The sequence below is a fragment of the Aythya marila genome (genome assembly GCF_965140915.1).
Source record: "Aythya marila genome assembly, chromosome: W".
NCBI lineage: Eukaryota > Metazoa > Chordata > Aves > Anseriformes > Anatidae > Aythya > Aythya marila.
In genome coordinates, this window is record NC_139081.1 from 4,002,756 (window position 1) to 4,023,025 (window position 20,270).

Here is a 20,270-nt window from a genome sequence, read left to right on the forward strand (position 1 = left end):
CTGCTTCTTATAGTCATTAGCAGGTCCGTCCTGGCTCCCAAAACTGGGATGCAGCAGTAAGATCGGATTTGCTCGATCTACTCCCAAGATCGCTAGCAACCACTCTATCGGTCAGCAAATGCCCCTTGACCACTCTGTCGGTCACCAAATCTCCCTTGACTGCTCTATCGGTCAGCCTGTAGGGTACCCTCCTCCCATATGGGGACTATGCTGCACTCCAGATATCTCTGCACAATTTACCAGCTGCCCCAGCCATGCATATGACTTACAGGCCCTTCCTGTACTGTAAAACATACCATTTATCTGCAGCTTCAGGAGGTCCTTGTCTACTTCTTCAGTGAGCGGCTGAGAGTGGAGTCCCCTCCGAGGAAAATGCTCAGGGTGCACCTAGGGGCATCCGCTCCGCAGGCAATCCCACAGCTGAGCAGAGCGTCTCCTGGCTGGCTTGCCAAACTGATGTGCGGAAAGCAAACTCCACAATCAGTAAGATTGTAATGTAGGTATGTTTATTCAGCGCTGGCTGGCACTGGGGGTAGTCCCACCAAAGTCGTGTGCACCCCAACACGGCAGTTGCCTCGGCTATATGTGGTGAAGAGTTACATATGCATGAAGTTTCTCAAGACGCCTATACATATGCATGACCTATCCCTGCTTTGTTCCAGAGAGTCATTTTCATAGAATCCTCCTATCCACGCTTGCGCAGTGTTTTCTGGTACTGGTCGCTGAGGGTCATGGGGATGAAGATTAGTGAGTCTTCCTCATCACCACTGGTTGATCCCTCATCTCAGCGCAGATTCATAAGCTTCTCAGCTTCTGCTTAAACTGCAGATTCGGTTTGAGTTGGTTCTTGAAATGTTTCCTGTTTTCTGTCAGGAACTGTTTTTCGTGAGGAATCCCAGAATTTCCTGCCTCAATTTCTTTGCACAATAGGTAGCGGAAGATATAGTACATGTCCCTTACCTGTCTTATCTACTAAAATTCTTTCAGCCTCCTCTCAAGATGCAGAAAAAAGAAGTCGAGTATATAAGGCATCTAATGTCGGAAGGAAAATGAAGAATAAATCCAGAGAGGATTCAGGGAATTGTTGAAAACTAAGAAAGAACTAAAAAGTTTTAAGAGAAAGATTTTTTTTAAGGAATCAGGAGCCACGAAGTCTGAAGGAAAATGGATACTCCCTGATGGGAGAGAAATGATGAATAAAGCACCAATGAGGCAAATATTAATTGTTTTACATCAAGAGTCATCGGGAGGTGCAAGCAATGTGTGATGTTGCGCTAAGAAAGTATGTCTGTGTAGGAATATACACTTCAGTGAAGCAAATATGCAGAGGATGTACCATATGTCAAAAGGTAAATAAAAAGGTCATCCGTAACCCACCTAGAGGGGGACGGGAGCCAGGGATTTGACTTCTCCAAAGGATACAGGTAGACTTCACTGAGTTACCTGAAGTAGGGAGACTTAAGTACTTGTTTGTCCTAATTGACCACGTGATTGGATGGGTGTAAGCTTTCCCCTTGGTATCTGCCACTGCGAACATGGTGGCTAAGGTATCACTGGAGCAAACATTCTGGGCAACATTTAAACAGCACTTCTTCCAAGCTCAGGATCAGTGCATCCTGAAGAGTAGGAAACTGGGTAAGGGGGTCAGGAAAACTGCGTCGATGAGCAAGGAGCTCATCGATAAGATCAAAAGGAAGAGGAAATTCTATGAAATGTGGAAAAACGGCCTGTCCTCTTGGGAGGAGTACAGAAGTGTTGTCAGAGCCTGCAGGGATGTGACGAGGAAAGCTAAAGCCCACCTAGAGATGAGGTTTGCAAAAGAGATAAAAGAAACCCTTCTTTTTATCTTTTAAGTATGTAAACGGTAAAAGGAAGACTAGGGATGATGTGGGTCCCTTGCTGAATGTACTGGGTCTGGCTGGAATGTTAACTTTCCCGGCAGCAGCCCATTCAGTGCCGTACTCTGTACTTGTAGCTGGAACAGCAGTGTTATCACACCAGTGTTGTGTCTACTGCTGAGCAGCAGTGGCACAGCATTGGGCCTTTCTCTAACCCTCCTAGGGGGTGGGCAAAAAAGTGAGGAGAGAAACATCACTAGGGCAGCTGACCTAAACCAATCAAAGGGATATTCCATACCATGTGGTGTCACACTCAGCAATAAAAGGTGGAAACAGGAAGAAGAGGGGAGGGGTGGGCTCTCGTTGAGAAGACGTCGGTCCTCCTCTCGAACACCGGCTGCGTGCGTTGAGGCCTTGCTTCAAGGACGTGGTCAATCATCGCTCATTTGTGGGAAGTAGAGAGTAATTTCTTTCCTCTGCACTTCCATATAGCTTTCATTTATTTTGTTTGTTTGTTTTCCTCCCTTTTTCCCCTTTCCCTTTTATTTCCCCTTAGTTAAATTGTTTAGTTCATGGTAGTCTTTATTTAATTATTATAATTATTTCCCTTTAATTAAATTATCCTTATCTCAACCCGTGAGTTGTTCTTTGCTTTACTTCTCCCCCTCCTTATCTAAAGGAGGGGGAGTGAGAGAGCGGTTGTGGGGTTTAGCTGCCCAGCACGGTAAAACCACCACACTGAACGAGGGGGGTGTCCTGGTAATGGGAGACATTGAGAAGGCGGAGATACTGAGTGCTTTCTTTGCTTCAGTCTTTGCTTCAAGGACTCCCCCCGGGACTCCTTGACCCTGGAGGAAGGAGAAAGAGTCTGGGAAATGGAGGGTTCCCCCCTTGTTGACGAGAGAGTGGTTCGGGAGTGTCTGAGCGGGCTCAACGCACCCAAATCCATGGGTCCCAATGGGATGCATCCACGTGTGCTGAGGGAGTTGGGAGAGGTGATTGCCGAATCGCTCTCTATCATCTTTGAAAGGTCCTGGAGAACAGGAGAGGTGCCTGAAGACTGGAGGATAGCCAATGTCACTCCGGTCTTCCAGAAGGGCAAGAAGGAGGATCCAGGAAACTACAGGCCAGTCTCACCTCTGTCCCTGGAAAGGTGTTGGAACAGCTTGTTCTGGATGCCATCTCCAAGCAATTGGAAGAGAAGAAGGTTATGAGGAGTAGTCAGCATGGATTCACCAAGGGGAAGTTGTGCTCAACCAACCTCGTTGCCTTCTATGATGGCATCACCAGCTGGGTAGATGGGGGGAGAGCAGTGGATGTCATCTACCTTGACTTTAGCAAGGCTTTTGATACTGTCTCCCACGACATCCTGCTAGCAAAGCTGAGAAAGTATGGGATAGAGGAGTGAACAGTGAGGTGGGTTGAGAACTGGCTGAGCTCAGAGGGTGGTGATCGGCGGCACAGAGTCCGGCTGGAGGCCTGTGACTAGCGGTGTTCCCCAGGGGTCGGTGCTGGGTCCGGTCTTGTTCAACATCTTCATCAACAACCTTGATGAGGGAATAGTGTCCGCCCTCAGCAAGTACGCCGATGACACAAAGCTGGGAGGAGTGGCTGACACGCCAGAAGGCTGTGCTGCCATTCAATGAGACCTGGACAGGCTGGAGAGCTGGTCAGGAAGAAACCAAATGAGGTTTAACAAGAGCAAGTGTAGAGTCCTGCACCTGGGAAGGAACAACCGCATCTATCAGTACAGGCTGGGGGACGACCTGCTGGAGAGGAGCTCTGAGGAGAAGGACCTGGGGGTCCTGGTGGACGACAGGTTGACCATGAGCCAGCAGTGTGCCCTCATGGCCAAGAAGGCCAACGGGATCCTGGCATGCATTAAAAGGGAGTGTGGCCAGCAGGTCAAGGGAGGTGATCCTCCCCCTCTACTCTGCCCTGGGCAGGCCTCACCTGGGGTACTGTGTCCAGTTCTGGGCTCCCTGGTACAAAAAAGACAGGGATCTCCTGTAAAGAATCCAGCGGAGGGCCACAAAGATGATACGGGGCCTGGAGCATCTTCCTTATGAGGAAAGGCTGAGAAACCTGAGTCTGTTCAGCCTGGAGAAAAGAAGACTAAGAGGGGATCTCATCAATGTGTATAAATACCTGAGGTGTGGGAGACAGAGGGATTTGGCCAACCTCTTCTCAGTGGTTTGTGGGGACAAGACAAGGGATAATGGCCACAAGTTGGAGCACAGGAAGTTCCGCATCAACATGCGAGAGACCTTCTTCACAGTGAGGGTAACGGAGCACTGGAACAGGCTGCCCAGGGAGGTTGTGGAGTCTCCTTCTCTGGAGATATTCAAGGCCCGTCTGGATGCCTACTTGGGCAGCCTGCTCTAAGGAACCTGCTTTGGCAGGGAGGTTGGACCCGATGATCTTTCGAGGTCCCTTCCAACCCCTGTGTGTCTGTGAAATAGTCCCTAGATATGGGATAGTTGAAAACATTGATTCAGATCAAGAAAGTCATTTCACTTCACAAGTACTTCAAGGGTTAATGCAGGCCTTATAGATTGAGTGGGATTTTCACAGCCCCTGGCACCCCTCCCCTTCTGGGAAGGTAGAGCGAATGAACCAGACATTAAGGAAGCAATTAACTAAATTAGTGTTAGAAACCCAACTTCCTTGGGTAAAATGCTGTGGTGGTTTTACTCAGGTGGGCAGCCGAGCTCCACCAAAACCGCTCTCTCACTCCCCCTCTCCTCAAAGAGGAAGGGGGAGAAAATACAACACAGAGAACTCGAGGTTTGAGATGAGAAAGGTTTAAAGGGAAAGGGAATGGGGAGGAAAAACAGAAACAAAAGAAACAATCAGTCCGCGCGGAAGCACAGAGAGAGAAAAAAATTATTCTCTACTTCCCATCAGTGAGCAGTGTTCGGCCACGTCCTGGGAATCAGGGCCTCAAAACGCGTAGTGGTTGTTCAGGAGGAACAGCCCCCTCCCCCACGAGAGCCCCCCCTTTTATTGCTGAGTGTGACATCAGGTGTTATGGAATATCCCTTTGGTTGGTTTAGGTCAGCTGCCCCAGCAATGTCCCCTCCCCATCACTTGCCCACCCCCAGCCTGCTGGCTCTTGGGGGCTTGGAAGGAGTCCTGATGCTGTGCCAGCACTTCGCAGCAATAGACACAACACTGGAGTGATATCAGTGCTGTTCCAGCTACGAGTACAGAGTACAGCACTGTGCGGGCTGCTGCAGGGAAAAGGTGACTCCAGCTCAGACAAATGCTTACCTTTAGCACTCCTCCAGATTCAAACAGCACCAAGAAAGGATATAGGAATTTCATCATATGAGATGCTGTTCAGATTGCCTTATCTGGGCAGAAGGGATGAGATACCACAATTCAAAACAAGAGAATTTTTCTTAAGAACTTCATTCTGGTGTTGTCCTCTCATGATTTCCACCTAATTGTCCTAAGGAGTCTGGTTGTCTGCATTTTACAAGGTCATCTGTTAAGCTTTCTTATCACTGCAAGCATATCTCAGTACCACATTCCTTCCTTTTAAACAATATAACTGTGCAAAAACAACATTTTTGTTCCCACAAGTGCCACAGGAAGAAAGAGCTGGGCATTTTTTCCCATGACAGACAACAGCACTCTTGTACAGCTCAACGTTTGAGCTTCAGCAGTACATTATCTCATTGCTGTCAAAACTGTGGAGAGTTCAAAGTGGGCCACAGGCTTGATTATTCTTGCCTATGTTAGCTTCAACCAGAACATGGCAAAGGCTTGCCTCTAAACCAGGCAGCAGTGTATTTCAGTAGTCAATAAGCATAAAATGAAAAATCCTAACGGTGAGCAGCTGTGACTGAGGGAGAATGCAACAATTGCTGTACTGACTAGACAATGATTTCCATGTCAAAAGTTTCAACCTAAGATGAATAATTCCCAGGATGAGCCTACGGTAACCAATGATGCTCTCCTTGGCTTCAGGGCTAACCAGTTAAACACCATACATTTTCTTTTTCCCCTGTTAGGGCTATTAAAAGGGACAGCTTCCTCCTAAAGTCTGTCAAGATGTTTAGAAATTCTACTGCTGAGCATTCAGCCTCCATAAAAAGATTGGGTGCCATTAGAAACCATCAGCATGTAAACTGAGTAGCAGGATGTAATGAGGCATGCTGCCTGCTGTTTCAGTGCCATTAGGAAGCTCCTTTTGTATTTGTCTGCTGGGTGATGGTGGCAAATGACCAAATCATCTGCAAGGGGGCAAAGCCATCTCTGCTGTGCTGCACCATTAGTACTGCAACACTACTGCAACAAGATGTTTTCCTTATGTGCCTTTGCAGTTTATTCTTTATGTTATGAATGAGGTCTCAACTCAATCTGAATTTTGTAATATTTATAAAACAAATATTTCTAAAAGTATAAAAGGCAAGTAAACAGCACTGGGTGTGCGGGGAGTCTATGCTCCACCAACACACACATACGAACATCAAACATTCTAAATGTACAGAATATTTACATACTAAACCTGAGTATGCCTATACATATGTACAATCAGAAAAGGTAACAAACAATCCTCCAAGTTCCATGACTCAACAGTCTCCATTTTCCATTCCTTTTCTTAATTATAAACAAGTCTCCATTTTCCATTCCCTTTCAACAATATGTCTTGCTTTAAGTTGTCAAGCAACTCGGTCTTCAGGCCTTATGTATCCCGTTCTTCCCAGATCGAAGAAAAGCATATCCATCTCCTTTTCAAGGCCAATAGGGCCTGGGTCAAAAGGCACGTCCAGGTCACCAGGGGGCGTAACAGCAAAAGCCTTCGATGGCTGTAGCAGCAGGGGGGCCCATGTTGTAGCAGTCGGATCAGTAAAGGAGCCCACAGCTCCCTCACTATCTGGCAAGCCACATGTTTCTGACTGTGGTCCCACATGGCTCTTTAAGGCCTCAGAGATTGCTCGCCAGGTGCCGAGCAATCCCACTGCAACCTTGTCGTTTCTAGTTATCACAGAATCACAGAATTTCTAGGTTGGAAGAGACCTCAAGATCATCAAGTCCAACCTCTGACCTAACACTAGCAGTCCCCACTAAACCATATCCCTAAGCTCTACATCTAAACATCTTTTAAAGACTTCCAGGGATGGTGACTCCACCACTTCCCTGGGCAGCCTGTTCCAATGTCTAACAACCTTTTCGGTAAAGAAGTTCTTCCTAAGATCCAACCTAAATCTCCCCTGGTGCAACTTAAGCCCATTCCCCCTCGTCCTGTCACCAGGCACATGGGAGAACAGACCAACCCCCACCTCACTACAGCCTCCTTTGAGGTACCTGTAGAGAGCGATAAGGTCGCCCCTGAGCCTCCTTTTCTCCAGGCTGAACAAGCCCAGCTCCCTCAGCCGCTCCTCGTAGGACTTGTTCTCCAGGCCCCTCACCAGCTTCGTTGCCCTTCTCTGGACTCGCTCAAGCACCTCGATGTCCTTCTTGTAGCGAGGGGCCCAAAACTGAACACAGTACTCGAGGTGCGGCCTCACCAGAGCCGAGTACAGGGGGACGATCACCTCCCTAGCCCTGCTGGTCACACTGTTTCTAATGCAAGCCAGGATGCTGTTGGCCTTCTTGGCCACCTGAGCACACTGCTGGCTCATGTTCAGCCAACTATCCACCAATACTCCCAGGTCCTTCTCTGCCTGGCAGCTCTCCAACCACTCATCTCCCAGCCTGTAGCTCTGCTTGGGGTTATTGCGCCCCAGGTGCAGGACCCGGCACTTGGCCTTGTTGAACTTCATGCAGTTGACCTCAGCCCATCGGTGCAGCCTATCCAGATCCTCCTGCAGAGCCTTCCTAAAGTTGCAGAGTCCCACACCTTGACCTCAGTTTGGTCCCATATTTCAGGCTCATAAACTGTCTGATTGATAATAAGGAGAATAAGCTCTAAGGTTACCAGGACAGTCTTTGTTTCTAAGCACATATGATTCCCTATAATGCGCAACTGCTTACCAGTGAGAGGCAGTTGTGTGCACAGGTCCGCTTCTCTCAGCTCGAGCTTCTCTCCAGCTCCAGTGCGCCTGTTTCCAGCGACTTTCTGTACGAGCTTCTCTGAGCAGTTTGCTGAGTCTGGCCGAACCTATCTTCATGAGGCAATCAAAGTGCCTGTTCCCGTCCTGGTCTCCATTCTGCCAGCCTGTCCCTCTTCACTTCTTTTTCCTGCTTCTTTATTGATGTAACTTCATAGTGTTGCCTTTTTCTTTTTTTTTTTTTCTTTTTTTTTTTTTTAATCTTGAGGGCAGTTTCCCTTCTTATACCCTTCTCTCCACAGCAGTTCTTTTCAAAACAACTTTTCATTGGTCAAACAACTTTGAATGTAACAACAACAGCAAACACCCAGAAACATCTATGCCTTAAGGGCTGGAGAACAAGAAACCATCTGGAGAACAAGAAACCCCAGACTGCATGGAGTCTCCTGAATCACCCTTCTTTGTTCCCTCTAAACTCTTTTATATTCCTGATGGCCTCGTCGTTAAGAGTCTAATGTTATCCCAACCATGGGGTTTTCCAACCCCCATGGCCACATTCCCAAATCTCCCCCTTCTTTATTAATATCAACCGTTTTCTCGACATGAATTACCACTCCATATATAACATTTATGAGGTAGCAAAGTCTATAAATAGGCTGATGTAGATATTTAGTCTTTTCTAGCATCTTTAAGATACGAAATACATCTTATACTTTCCTTGTGTGAGAAGGGATGTGGTTTTCATAGTGTAGGGAAGAAAGAGGTATGTGTTAAGTCTGTCAGAGATGACTTAGATGGAATTGAGTTGTCTAAACACCAGAAGGGATGGGCATGAGGCTTTGGCTAAGTCTGCACTAATCTGCGAACCAAAGAAGTTCGTCCTTCTTTGCCTACTCTTTTTGTTTCGTATTTTGGCTTAATATCTCTAAATTCGATAGGAAAATGTGAATTTTTGCTAGTTCAGCTTCAGTTCCTTGTTTTGTTCTTTAAACAAGAAATCGCACAGTTTCATGTGCAATTATATGTGATATACGTGTATACTGGGATACTGGCAGAAATCAAATGACCCAAAATCTGCATAAACCTAACGAAATTTTTTGAGAGGCTTTTGCAATGGCTTGGCAGACTGAGTTGATCTCAGCCTTGGTGTGAGAAACACTCTGTAGCCAATAACAGAGGCTCAGGCTCAGGTGAGGATCTCAGTGTGATTCATGGAAGAACTCTACAGCTCAAAGCAAATGAGTTATAAATTAGGTATGAGGTTTATTTTGGCGCCGGGTATATGTGGGGATAGCTCCCAAAGGCATGCGCACACCAACGTGGTAACTTGACTTGGTTATATGCAGTGAAGAGTTACATATGCATGAAGTTTCCCAATGTACCTATACATATGCATGACATATCCCTGCTTAGTATTAAAATTAGTTCCAATAAATCATTTCCATAAACTCCTCCCATCTGCGCTTGCACAGTGTCTCCTGGTGGTGGTCTCCGGGGGTCATGGGGATGAAGGCTGATAACTCTTCTTCATCATGTCATAAATGAAGTCTCAACTCAATCTGAATCTAGTAATATTTATACTTATAAAAGTTATAAAAGGCAAGTAAACAGCACTGGGTGTGCGGGGAGTCTACGCTCCACCAACACACACAAACAAACATCAAACATTCTAAATATACAGAACATTGCTTTTACATACTAAACCCAAGTATGCCTATACATTTGTACAATTAGAAAAGGTAACAAACAATCCTTTAAGTTCCATGACTTAAAAGTCTCCATTTTCCATTCCTTTTGAACAATATGTCTCGCTTTAAGTTGTCAAGCAACTCAGTCTTTGGGCCTTATGTATCCCATTCTTCCCGAATCGAAGAAAAGCATATCCATCTCCTTTTCAAGGTCATTAGGGCCTGGGTCAAAAGGCACTTCCAGGTCACCTGGGGGCGTAACAGCAAAAGCCTTCGATGGCAGTAGCAGCAGAGGGGCCGATGGTGTAGCAGAAGGATCGGTGGACAAGCCCACAGATCCCTCACTATCTGGCAAACCACACGTGTCTGACTAAAGTCCAAAATGGCTCTTTAAGGCCTCAGGGATTGCTCGCCAGGTGCCGAGCAATTCCACTGCAACCTTGTCTCTGTTTTTAATGGGAACCATCCTTTGTGAGAGGCCCCAAGACTCCTTGTTTCGGTTGATTTGCCCAGTAGTAAGCAAAGACACTCAGCAACATCTATTTTTAATGCAACTAAGCAAGCCCCCATTCTTCTATCCCTGGCTTCAAGTGAAGTAGCATTTTTATTCGCGATTGCAATGGTGGGCATCCCACAAGCAGGAGTGCACCTACTAGTCCTATAACACAGTTTATATATTTTATCTCTCGACGACCGGGACCCTCCCCTGTTTCCCTATTGACTGGGTAGTTCAGGTTCACAACCTATCCGATGCCTCACAGATAATGAATGGCTTTCAGTTGCCAGCCTGGTATTTTTTAAATTTCTTTTGACTTTTTTAATCTGTGAGGTGGTAATGTTTCTTCCCTTATCTGGCTTGACTTGATACCATGAATTTCACCTAATTTGCACTAGGGAGTCTGGTTGTCTTCATTTTACAAGGTTGTCTGTTAAGCTTTGTCATCACTGCAAGCATATCTCAATACCACATCCCTTCCCTCTAAACAATGTAACTCTGTGCAAAAACTACATTTTTGTTCCCAAATTGGTAAACTGAGCTAAATGTGTTGGCTTTTCTGTCACCTCTGAGTGTATTCCATGTGTGAATCTCTAATGGTGATATTATTTTTTTTTAATGTTCAGTTTGAAAATCAATTCAATGCTTAGAAACCATACACAAAAAAAAAAAACCCTTAATAATGAGGTCACAATATTACTAACTTTATAGCTTAGGAAGATCATGTTGTTAATCCTAATTAATGACGCCCAGCAGTGTTTTCAGTTAAACTAATAGCAGTAGTATGCTTTCCTGTTTCCAGCCTCTATTGTTTATTGCAGTTCCTTCTTTAAAAAAGCGCAATTATGTCTATATGAAATGCTGTTTTGGACTATTCATCCAGGTTCTCGGGATGGTTCGATGGGTCTCTGGGAAGTCACAGAGGATGTGCTGTCCAAAAGCAATGCCAGGCACAACCTGTCTCAAGTTCCTGTCTATGCCCACATAACACACCGTGCTCTGAAGGATATCCCCAAGGAGAACACCAATCCTGACAATTGCAAAGTCCGAGCACTGGCTTTCAACAATATAAACAAGGTCAGTAAGCTACTCAAGACAGATAAGAAGTCCTGAAACTGTCCAGATGTACTAGAAAAAAATATAAATGAAATATATCGGAGAGGCAGCCTAACATATTTTTCCCAATCCTTTTGCGTCCTTCTCATGTGAAATGGTCGCCTTCATCTGCTATGTCTACCTCTGCCCCCAAGTGAATTCAGAAAAGCTGGAGGCAGGGAAGTCATGTATTGTTATGAAAAGGAACAATATCACTGTGGGTTTGATGTTTAGACTTGCACCCTAAGGGAGCAAGGGGGAATGTTTACAAGAAGCAAAGAAAGTACCAAAACACCCCCTTGCAGCTTGAATCCCACTCTTGGGCACAGTTGTTGCTTTCCTTCACACTTAATGAAGACCAGCTGACATTCAGGTAGTTCCTGTTTTGATGGCTGAGTTGTTACTGGATTGCTCAGCAAGAGAGGTAACTGACACACAGGGCAGGCACCAGTGCTTGCTCCGGTGTTATTTTGTTGGCATTTGACAAACAGAAAATATTAAGCTCCCCTCACGCTGATCTCTTTCTATTACTAGAGATGAAACTTACTGGAGCAAGTAGGAGTAGCAATTCATCTTCTACTGCTTTTGTTTCTGTCCTCACAGAACAGAGGAGGTTTGAAGCCAAAGCAAGTGTGCTCTCAGCAACACAGTGCTCCTGTTGGCTTTATTTTTCACCATGTTAATTACTCCTTTGCAATGAAGACTTCATACAGCTTTTTCCTATACAGTAGTGCCTGGAAATAAATTATTACTGCGGAGTCAGTATCAATGTGGGAGCTGCTAGTTGCTAACTAGGTTGTACTGCCTAATAAGTCATTATTTGTTTGTCTAACAAGATCCATACATTGAAAGTTATTTTTGGTTATTTGTTTTAATAATTCTTATTCTATCTGGCACTTTTATGATATATTGTGTTCTCTCAAGATCAATGTGAAATGAAAGGCTATCTTGATAAGCACATACAGGATTACAGATGAGCTCAATCTGGAGGATGTAGCTTGCCTAGTAGAGTGTGAGGTTTATAAGGACATTTATAATACAGAAACTTTTTTTTTTTTTTTTAATCTTAACAGGAGCTGGGAGCTGTGTCCCTAGATGGGTATTTTCATCTTTGGAAAGCAGAGCACGCGCTATCAAAGGTGCTTTTCTGTTTTGGTGTTAAACTTGGAAAATTGCCTAGCGTTTATTGCTGTTCACTATTTCTTCATTTCCTTTAAATGCTTGAAGAAAACAGCAGTTTGTAAAACACATAAGCTTTGTATAAAATTACTAAAAATAGAACTTGAGGAGAGAAACTCACTACTCTTAACCTTCTACCAGCTCTGCATGAGCTGAGTGCCCTGCTGCATAGAACATGGATACTTTTTTTAGCAGGGTGATTTGCGGAAATCAGACTCTATAACCTTGGAATGGTTATAAAGCAGGTATGTTTATTTGGCTCTGCACACACACACCGGGCACGAGGGGGATCGCTCCACCTAACTTGTGTACCAAGGGTTACTGGCAATGTGCTTATATTAGTGGGACAAATACATATTCATTTCATTTCCCTTAAGGCTCTTGCATATTCATCAGGTCTCTGAAGAATCATTAACGTAGGTTCTGTCTCTATTTGTATGTGTACTGGAGTCCTTGGGTGGTCATCTGGCGTACTCTGGTGGTCTTTTGATGAAGGCCAGAAGTCTTCCTCGCTGCTAATCTTCTGGCCTTTCCTGTCTTTGACAGACAAGCAATCAAGCCAGTTCTTGCTGGTTCTATTATCTATACATACAGTCTTTTACTCCCTTATCCTTGGGGTCGTTAACATACAATTGTGCTAGCTAAGGCCTAGGAATCAACATGCCTCATCTTGTTCCCTGTCTCAAGTGTTCATATAGGAAGTTATACTTGTTGAAGTGTAATTGCAGATTAAAATCAGGCATGTTTCTGCTGGTATATGAGGTAAGCTTTTTCAGAGAACTGGTGCCTCTACACCTGTAGAAGTAGTAACAGCAGCCTAAAAGAATTTAAAACAATTTACCAAAAATGTCCTTTGTCCTTCGCATACTTCAGCCTTTAGCATCCTAGTTTGGTTTGATAAGGCATCCCATCTCTTCCATGGCTTTTTTTTTTTTCTGTGGGTCAGGTTTTTGGTTTTCTCTTAAAGTTCTGGTTTTGTGCTGAACTTTTTTAGCTGCTTTTTTTCCCCACTGCAACTTGCATTGAACGTAGCTTAACAGAAAAAATCTGTAACTTCTTCCTCTTTTATTGTAATGGGTTGTGTTTCTTTTTTTTGTCTTTCCTCTGTTTCCAGTTACTCTCCACAAAGTTGCCATACTGCAGGGAGAATGTGTGTTTGGCTTACGGTCAGGAGTGGTCAGTGTATGCTGTAGGATCGCAGGCACACGTCTCCTTTCTGGATCCGAGGCAGCCACCTCACAATGTTAAATCCGTCTGTTCCAAAGAACGAGGCAGTGGTAAGAAACTTGTCAAAGAGTGCTTCAAACTGTTTCCTTTCAGGAGTAACAATTTAAGATAAGCTTTTTAAACAAATAAGAGGTTTTTCATGTGATATATTAAATCACTAACAGTATATGTAGATTTTGGTTTTAGGCCACTTGTCTTGGCATAAGACAAGCTAAAAGCAACTCTGAAACTAGATGATTTCTTAAGAACAGCCAAACTATATACCATCCAAATAGTACTGAGCTCTTTAAAGTCTACATCTACTTTTTAAAAATGTATTTCTCTATTTTACTTCATCATACAGCAAAGCCAGTTATCTTACCACTACCAATTTGCATTTTTCTCCGGGACCGGAAGTAAAATGCATGTTTCTGCTCTTTGCTATCCTATTTGGAGTCTGTGTTGTGAGTGAATGCTTACTCTAATGTTGAAGACGAGTGAGATTTCTAACTTTCAGTGTGTCTTTGTTTAAATATACAAAAGCTCACTCAAAAAAAGGTAACAATAGTAGTCATAGAATGATTATAGATATGAGTACTGTTTCTTTTTCTTCTGTAGTCTGTTCAATTTAACCTTATGCCAGGACCAAATGTAAGCACTGTCAGCATGATCCTATATGCTTCTTTCCATGTCCTTTAATTAAACCATGAAAAGGAGGCATTGTGTTGAGATTTTCCATCTTAAAACATATTAATCTAAGGCTAAAAAGTTGCAGTCCTTGTTTAGCTCAGCTCTGAGTGTCAGTCTCTTCATTGGGCAAGTTATCAAAAGAGGATGCATGTAAATAAAACTTCCCTAGCCCTTGTCTGCCTTTACTGGAGTTTGTGTGGTGCTGTCCAGATAAATGTCAGGGTCTGTTTCTTTGAGATATGGGAGAATTTTCTTTAGAATGAGAAATAATGGTTCACCAGCCCTAAACAGCTTTCCAGCACCAGCCTTTGCCCTGAATCACAGCCAGCCAGGGCTCTCTGGAGGTCCTCTGGTGCTGTTACTCTTCAGCGTCATAGGGAAGAGGTACCAAGACACGGGAGTGTATCGCCCAATCAGTGGTGGCTGGAAGTTTCTGCCCTGAGTCTGTGATCCTGCTGGGCGTGATCTGTGTGTAGGTAGCATTTCTGAGACACTGGCTTGAGCCTGTGTCTCAGAGCCTTTGTTCAACAATTAGTGCAACTAATGTTCAATCCACAGTGCAAACAAGTGGAAAAACAAAAAGACATTCCTTCTTTCATCTTCTTTCTTCCTTGCTGCCAAATTTAAAAAGAAAAAAGGCCAAGCTCTTTAGTCTTCATAGTTCCAAAATGAAAAGACAAAGAAAAACCCACAAAGAGAAGGGTACTTCCCCAAAGAAATGATGTGTCACAGATGTGGATCAAATGGCTTCACCTTCTGGCATGTGTAGTCAAAGCGCATATGGTTACTCTTTCTCATCTTCTACAGGTTCACTGTGGTATTCTGCCACTTAGGGCACTGGTGGGGGCACTGAAGTAATATTGCTTCCTGAGTTGCTGAGTGCTTCGGCTTTCTTTTCCCTGGGACTTGCTGTGGGGCAGCACAGGCTGCAGAAAGGAGAAGAGAAAAGGAAAATGAAATGAAATGAAATGAAATGAAATGAAATAAAATAAAATAAAATAAAATAAAATAAAATAAAATAAAATAAAATAAAATAATTGAAGTCTGTTTGGTGATTTGTGGACTAAAATTTGGGTTGACTTGTAAGTTCTCTGAAGTGTTATCTGAATGTGCTGTCAGCTTCCAAACGAATTCACAACGAATGTGGGAAGTTTGCACAAACTTCAGGTTATTAGTGTTGTGTATATATGAGCAGGTTAGAGTGAGCACCATTTCCAGTCTTACCAACCTAGAATCTGTTTTTTTACCCAATGTAACCCTAGCTGCTGTACATAAGAAGGCAATTAATGCTTTTCAGTGCATCTGGTAAGTGTTGCTTTTCTTAGCTGTACAGGAATATGTAGGGCCCTGTACTCTAGTTCTTGATCAGCAAGAACTGCTTTCTGCTTGGCTGGCATGTAGTAAATTGTTTTATGCCCTTGACTTCACACCCTGAAGACAGCAATGTTAATGTAGTGGACAGAGCTTGTGACGCACAGACTCTGTGCTTGTTCTTTGCTTAGGACATGCTACTGCATCTTCATTTCCTTCTGCAATATGTAGGGCCTCCCTGTCTTTCAGGAGTAAAACTCAATTTGCTGACCCAAATATTCCATGGTACAGTGTTGGGAATGTTAGAGAGCTTGCCTTGATCAGTTCTAGGCACAGGTTGTGCTGCTAGTTTGTGGATAATCTGAGGTGGTACTTCAGGAGCCAATGTGAAGCGCTGTTCTTCAAAATGTGTTCTAAACATCTTAGTAATGGATACACCACTGTTTCCTTCAGCTTTTTTTTTTTTTTTTTATTAGAGAAAGATCCACACTTCTGCATTTCAGAGCGCTTTTTTATTAATAAATAGCACTGAAAAGTATGCCATGTGCACTGATACTCCACCTGTTTCTGTAAGTAAGTGTTCTGTTGGGTTCTTTTATTGCAGAGTGTGACATCATATGATATGGAATATCCCTTTGGCTGGTTTAGGTCAGCTGCCCTGGTGATGTTTCTTTTCTCACTTTTTTGTCCACCCCCTAGGAGGGTTAGAGAGAGTCCTGATGCTGTGCCAGCACTGCTCAGCAGCAGACACAACACTGGTGTGATACCACTGCTGTTCTAGCTACAAGTACAGAGCACAGCACTATGTGGGCTGCTGCAGGGAAAGTTAACGTCCCAGCCACACCCAGTACAACCTCCACCCCTTATTCCATAACATTTGTGTCACTCTCAAATTCCCCTATACTTTAGCATTTAAGTATTCTCATCACCATTACTCCATGTCCTTTAACAGATTAATAGGCAGGTATATCTTTTCATTCTATAGGTCTTTCTCAGAAAATGTTCATAAGAACTGTTGACGATTTGGCCTTCATCTGCTGAAGTGGTCACTCAGGGCAGGCGGAGTTGGATGTCTGGACGCCAGCACCAGCTTAGCTCAAGTCCTTGTTCCATTGCCCGGTTCCTTGCAAAGTTGACCTGTCGTTGATCCTGCAGTGTCTTCCTACAACATATAACTGAGATTACAGATTAGTTTTCTCTCAAGGTTAAATCACCTTGAGGCACGCACTTGATATCCCCATTCTTTTGCATGACCCACCGGGTATACCCCGGTCCTTGAGCGAAGACAATCCCACGAGTGGGTTTGCCTTTTCCCGAGGCAGGAGCAACCCACAATGCCTTCCCCATCCACTTTCCTACATGCACTACGGGAACTTTAGCTTCTTTCACCGCGTGTAGGGGTTTTGTTTCAGCAGGACCAGCACGGCTGTCAGACCCCCTATTGTTAACTAGCCAAGTGGCTTCTGGTAGACTTATGTCCCATTGTTTCCACGTCCCAGCACCCAATGCTCGTAACATAGTCTTTAACAGTTCATTGTACCACTCAACCTTCCCAGAGGCTTGTGGGTGATAAGGGATGTGATACACCCACTCAGTACCATGCCTCTTGGCCCAAGAGGTGACAAGATTGTTTCGGAAATGACTCCTATTGTCAGACTCAATTCTCGCTGGTGTACCATGACGCCACAGCACTTGCCTTTCTAGGCCCAAGACAGTGTTTCGGGCCGTGGCATGGTTTATGGGGTATGTTTCCAGCCACCCTGTAGTTGCTTCTACCATGGTGAGTATGCACTGTTTGCCTTGGCGGGTTTGTGGGAGTGGTCCGATATAGTCAATTTGCCAGGCCTCACCATATTGAAACCCTAGCCACCTCCCCCTATTCCAGGGAGATTTTACCCTCATAGCTCGTTTGATTGCAGCACAGGTCTCACACTCATGGGTGACCCGTGTGATGGCCTCAATGGTCAGGTCCACCCCTCGATCACGAGCCCATCTGTATGTGGCATCCCTCCCCAGATGTCCTGATGTTTCATGGGCCCATCGAGCTACAAACAGCTCACCCTTACATTCCCAGTGTAGGTCCACCTGAGCCACTTCAGTTTTTGAAGCTCAATCCACTTCTTTGTTGTTCTGATGTTCTTCGGTAGCATGACTCTTGGGCATGTGGGCATCTACATGACGTACTTTTACATCCAGGTTTTCTACCCGGGCAGCAATGTCTTGCCACAGGGTAGCAGCCCAGATAGTTTTACCTCTGCGCTGCCAGTTGCTCTGTTTCCATTGCTACGGCCACCCCCACAGAGCATTTGCCACCATCCATGAATCAGTGTAGAGACACAGTACTGGTCATTTTTCTCTTTCAGCAATCTCTAGGGCTAGTTGTATGGCTTTTACTTCTGCATACTGACTCGACTCACCTTCCCCTTCCATGGCCTCCACAACTCGTCGTGTGGGACTCCACACAGCAGGTTTTCATTTCGGATGGCTCCCTACCACATGGCAGGATCCGTCAGTAAACAACACATACTGCTTTCTGTCTTCTGGCAACTGATTATATGGACTTCCTGATTAAATGGACTTCCGGCCAGTCCATTTCTTCCAGGATTCCTGGGTGATTAGGTTTTCCCATTCGAGCCCGCTGTGTAATTAACGCTATCCACTTACTCCACGTAGCATCAGTCGCATGGTGTGTAGTGGGAATTTTCCTACGAACATCCAAGGGCTTCTGCACGAGCTATTTCTTGTTTGATTTATTCAAAGGCCTGTTGTTGCTCGGGGCCCCACTCAAAATAGTTTCTCTTTCGAGTCACCCGATATAGAGGACTCACAAGCTGACTATAGCCTGGAACATGCATTCTCCAGAATACCACAAGGCCTAGGAAAGCTTGCGTTTCTTTTTTGCTAGTTGGCGGAGACACTGCCGTTATTTTATTGATCACATCCATCGGAATATGGTGACGTCCATCCTGCCATTTTACCCCCAAGAACTGGATTTCCTGTGCAGGCCCCTTGACCTTACTCTGTTTAATGGCAAAACCAGCTTTCAGGAGAATTTGGATTACTTTCTTCCCTTTCTCAAAAACTTCTTCTGCTGTGTTGCCCCACACGAGGATGTCATCAATGTACTGCAGGTGTTCAGGAGCTCCCCCTAGTTCCGGTGCAGACTGGATTAGTCCGTGGCAAATGGTAGGGCTGTGTTTCCACCCCTGGGGCAGTCGATTCCAGGAGTATTGGGTGCCCCTCCAAGTGAAAGCAAACTGCCGCCTGCATGCTGCTGCCAAAGGGATGGAGAAAAATGCATTAGCAATATCAACTGTGGCGTACCACTTGGCTGCCTTTGACTCTAGTTCGTACTGAAGTTCTAGCATGTCCGGCACTGCAGCACAAAGCGGTGGCGTGACTTCATTCAGGCCGCAGTAGTCCACCGTTAGCCTCCACTCGCCATTAGACTTTCACACTGGCCATATGGGACTATTAAAGGGTGAGCGAGTCTTGCTGATCACTCCTTGACTCTCCCAACTCATGGATGGGAATCAGGGAGTCTCAGTTGGTGCGATATTGCCGTCGGTGCATTGTTCTGGTAGCAATTGGTACCTGCTGTTCTTCAACCTTCAGCAATCCTACAACGGAAGGGTCTTCTGAAAGGCCAGGCAGGGTAGACAGCTGTCTAATCTTCTCTGTGCTCAAAGCAGCTATGCCAAAAGCCCACCGGTACCCTTTTGCATCCTTGAAGTACCCTCTCTTGAGGTAGTCTATGCCAAGGATGCATGGAGCCTCTGGGCCAGCCACAATGGACCATTATTTTTTTTGGCCTACTACTTTGAACTACTTTTGTTGCTCTAGATCTGCAAGATGCATGTGGTGGAAGCAGAGTAATTTTTCTCATTGGCTCTTTCTCCCAGCTTGGCAGGTAGCTAGATAAGGGTGAGCTCGTGGGAGACACCAATATGCATCCTTTCCGCTATGTGCTGCCATGCACTCACTCCTGCAGGTTCACTTAGAAGCTCGTTGCAGACAGAACAAGCTTGCTCTTGATCTTAAACATCTTAGATCTTTGCTTATCTGGCAGAGCTGGGGCCTGCTGAGAATGAAGCTTCTTGCTATGCACCATCAGTGGAGTAGATGGCCTCAGAGGAGAAGGGGAATAGTGTGTGTGTGTATATACACATACATACATACAATTTTACATATATTATATTTTATGTATATTATATTTTACAATTTTACATATATTATAAATTATGTATATTATATTACGTATACAATTGAAGCTGCTGCTTCAGTAGTATAAATGGGATTTATCTACACTGCTCCATAGAAATGGGAAAACTGATGTGGAGAAAACTAGAAGGTAGTTTTTGTTGAAGAAAGCATTAGGCATCAAGCAGCAGCGTTGCAGAGCCAAAGCGTGCCTGGTCCTCACTGGATTGTGTGTCCTTTCTCTGTTTGTCAGGTATTCGATCAGTGAGCTTCTATGAACACATCATCACAGTGGGAACAGGACACGGCTCCTTACTGTTCTATGATATCAGAGCCCAGAGGTTCCTGGATGAAAAGCCCCCACGTGCCTGCTATGGACAGAAGCAGAAATTAGGAGGAAGTGAAATTTTGAAGTTGACTACGGGGAAAGGTTGGCTGGTGAGTAGTAGCTTGTAGCTATAGGGCTTGAACAAGCTGCTTTTATAGTAATGGGATCTATCTGTAATAATGAAAATCAAGAAATGCTGCAAGATTGTTTTCACAAAGGTATTGAGTGGCCAGCTGC

The 20,270-nt window shown here is 44.7% G+C and overlaps 1 protein-coding gene across 1 annotated transcript in view; it reads left to right on the forward strand.

Annotated features, from left to right (window-relative positions):
* The window catches only part of LOC309889539 (DDB1- and CUL4-associated factor 12-like), a 124,023-nt gene that overhangs the window by 102,759 nt on the left and 994 nt on the right, over nucleotides 1–20,270 (forward strand). The window contains exons 5-8 of the mRNA XM_082782389.1: nucleotides 10,908–11,101; nucleotides 12,193–12,258; nucleotides 13,413–13,575; nucleotides 19,959–20,143. Of these exons, the coding sequence (XP_082638515.1) occupies nucleotides 10,908–11,101; nucleotides 12,193–12,258; nucleotides 13,413–13,575; nucleotides 19,959–20,143 (608 nt within the window). The remainder of the gene's footprint in view (nucleotides 1–10,907; nucleotides 11,102–12,192; nucleotides 12,259–13,412; nucleotides 13,576–19,958; nucleotides 20,144–20,270) is intronic.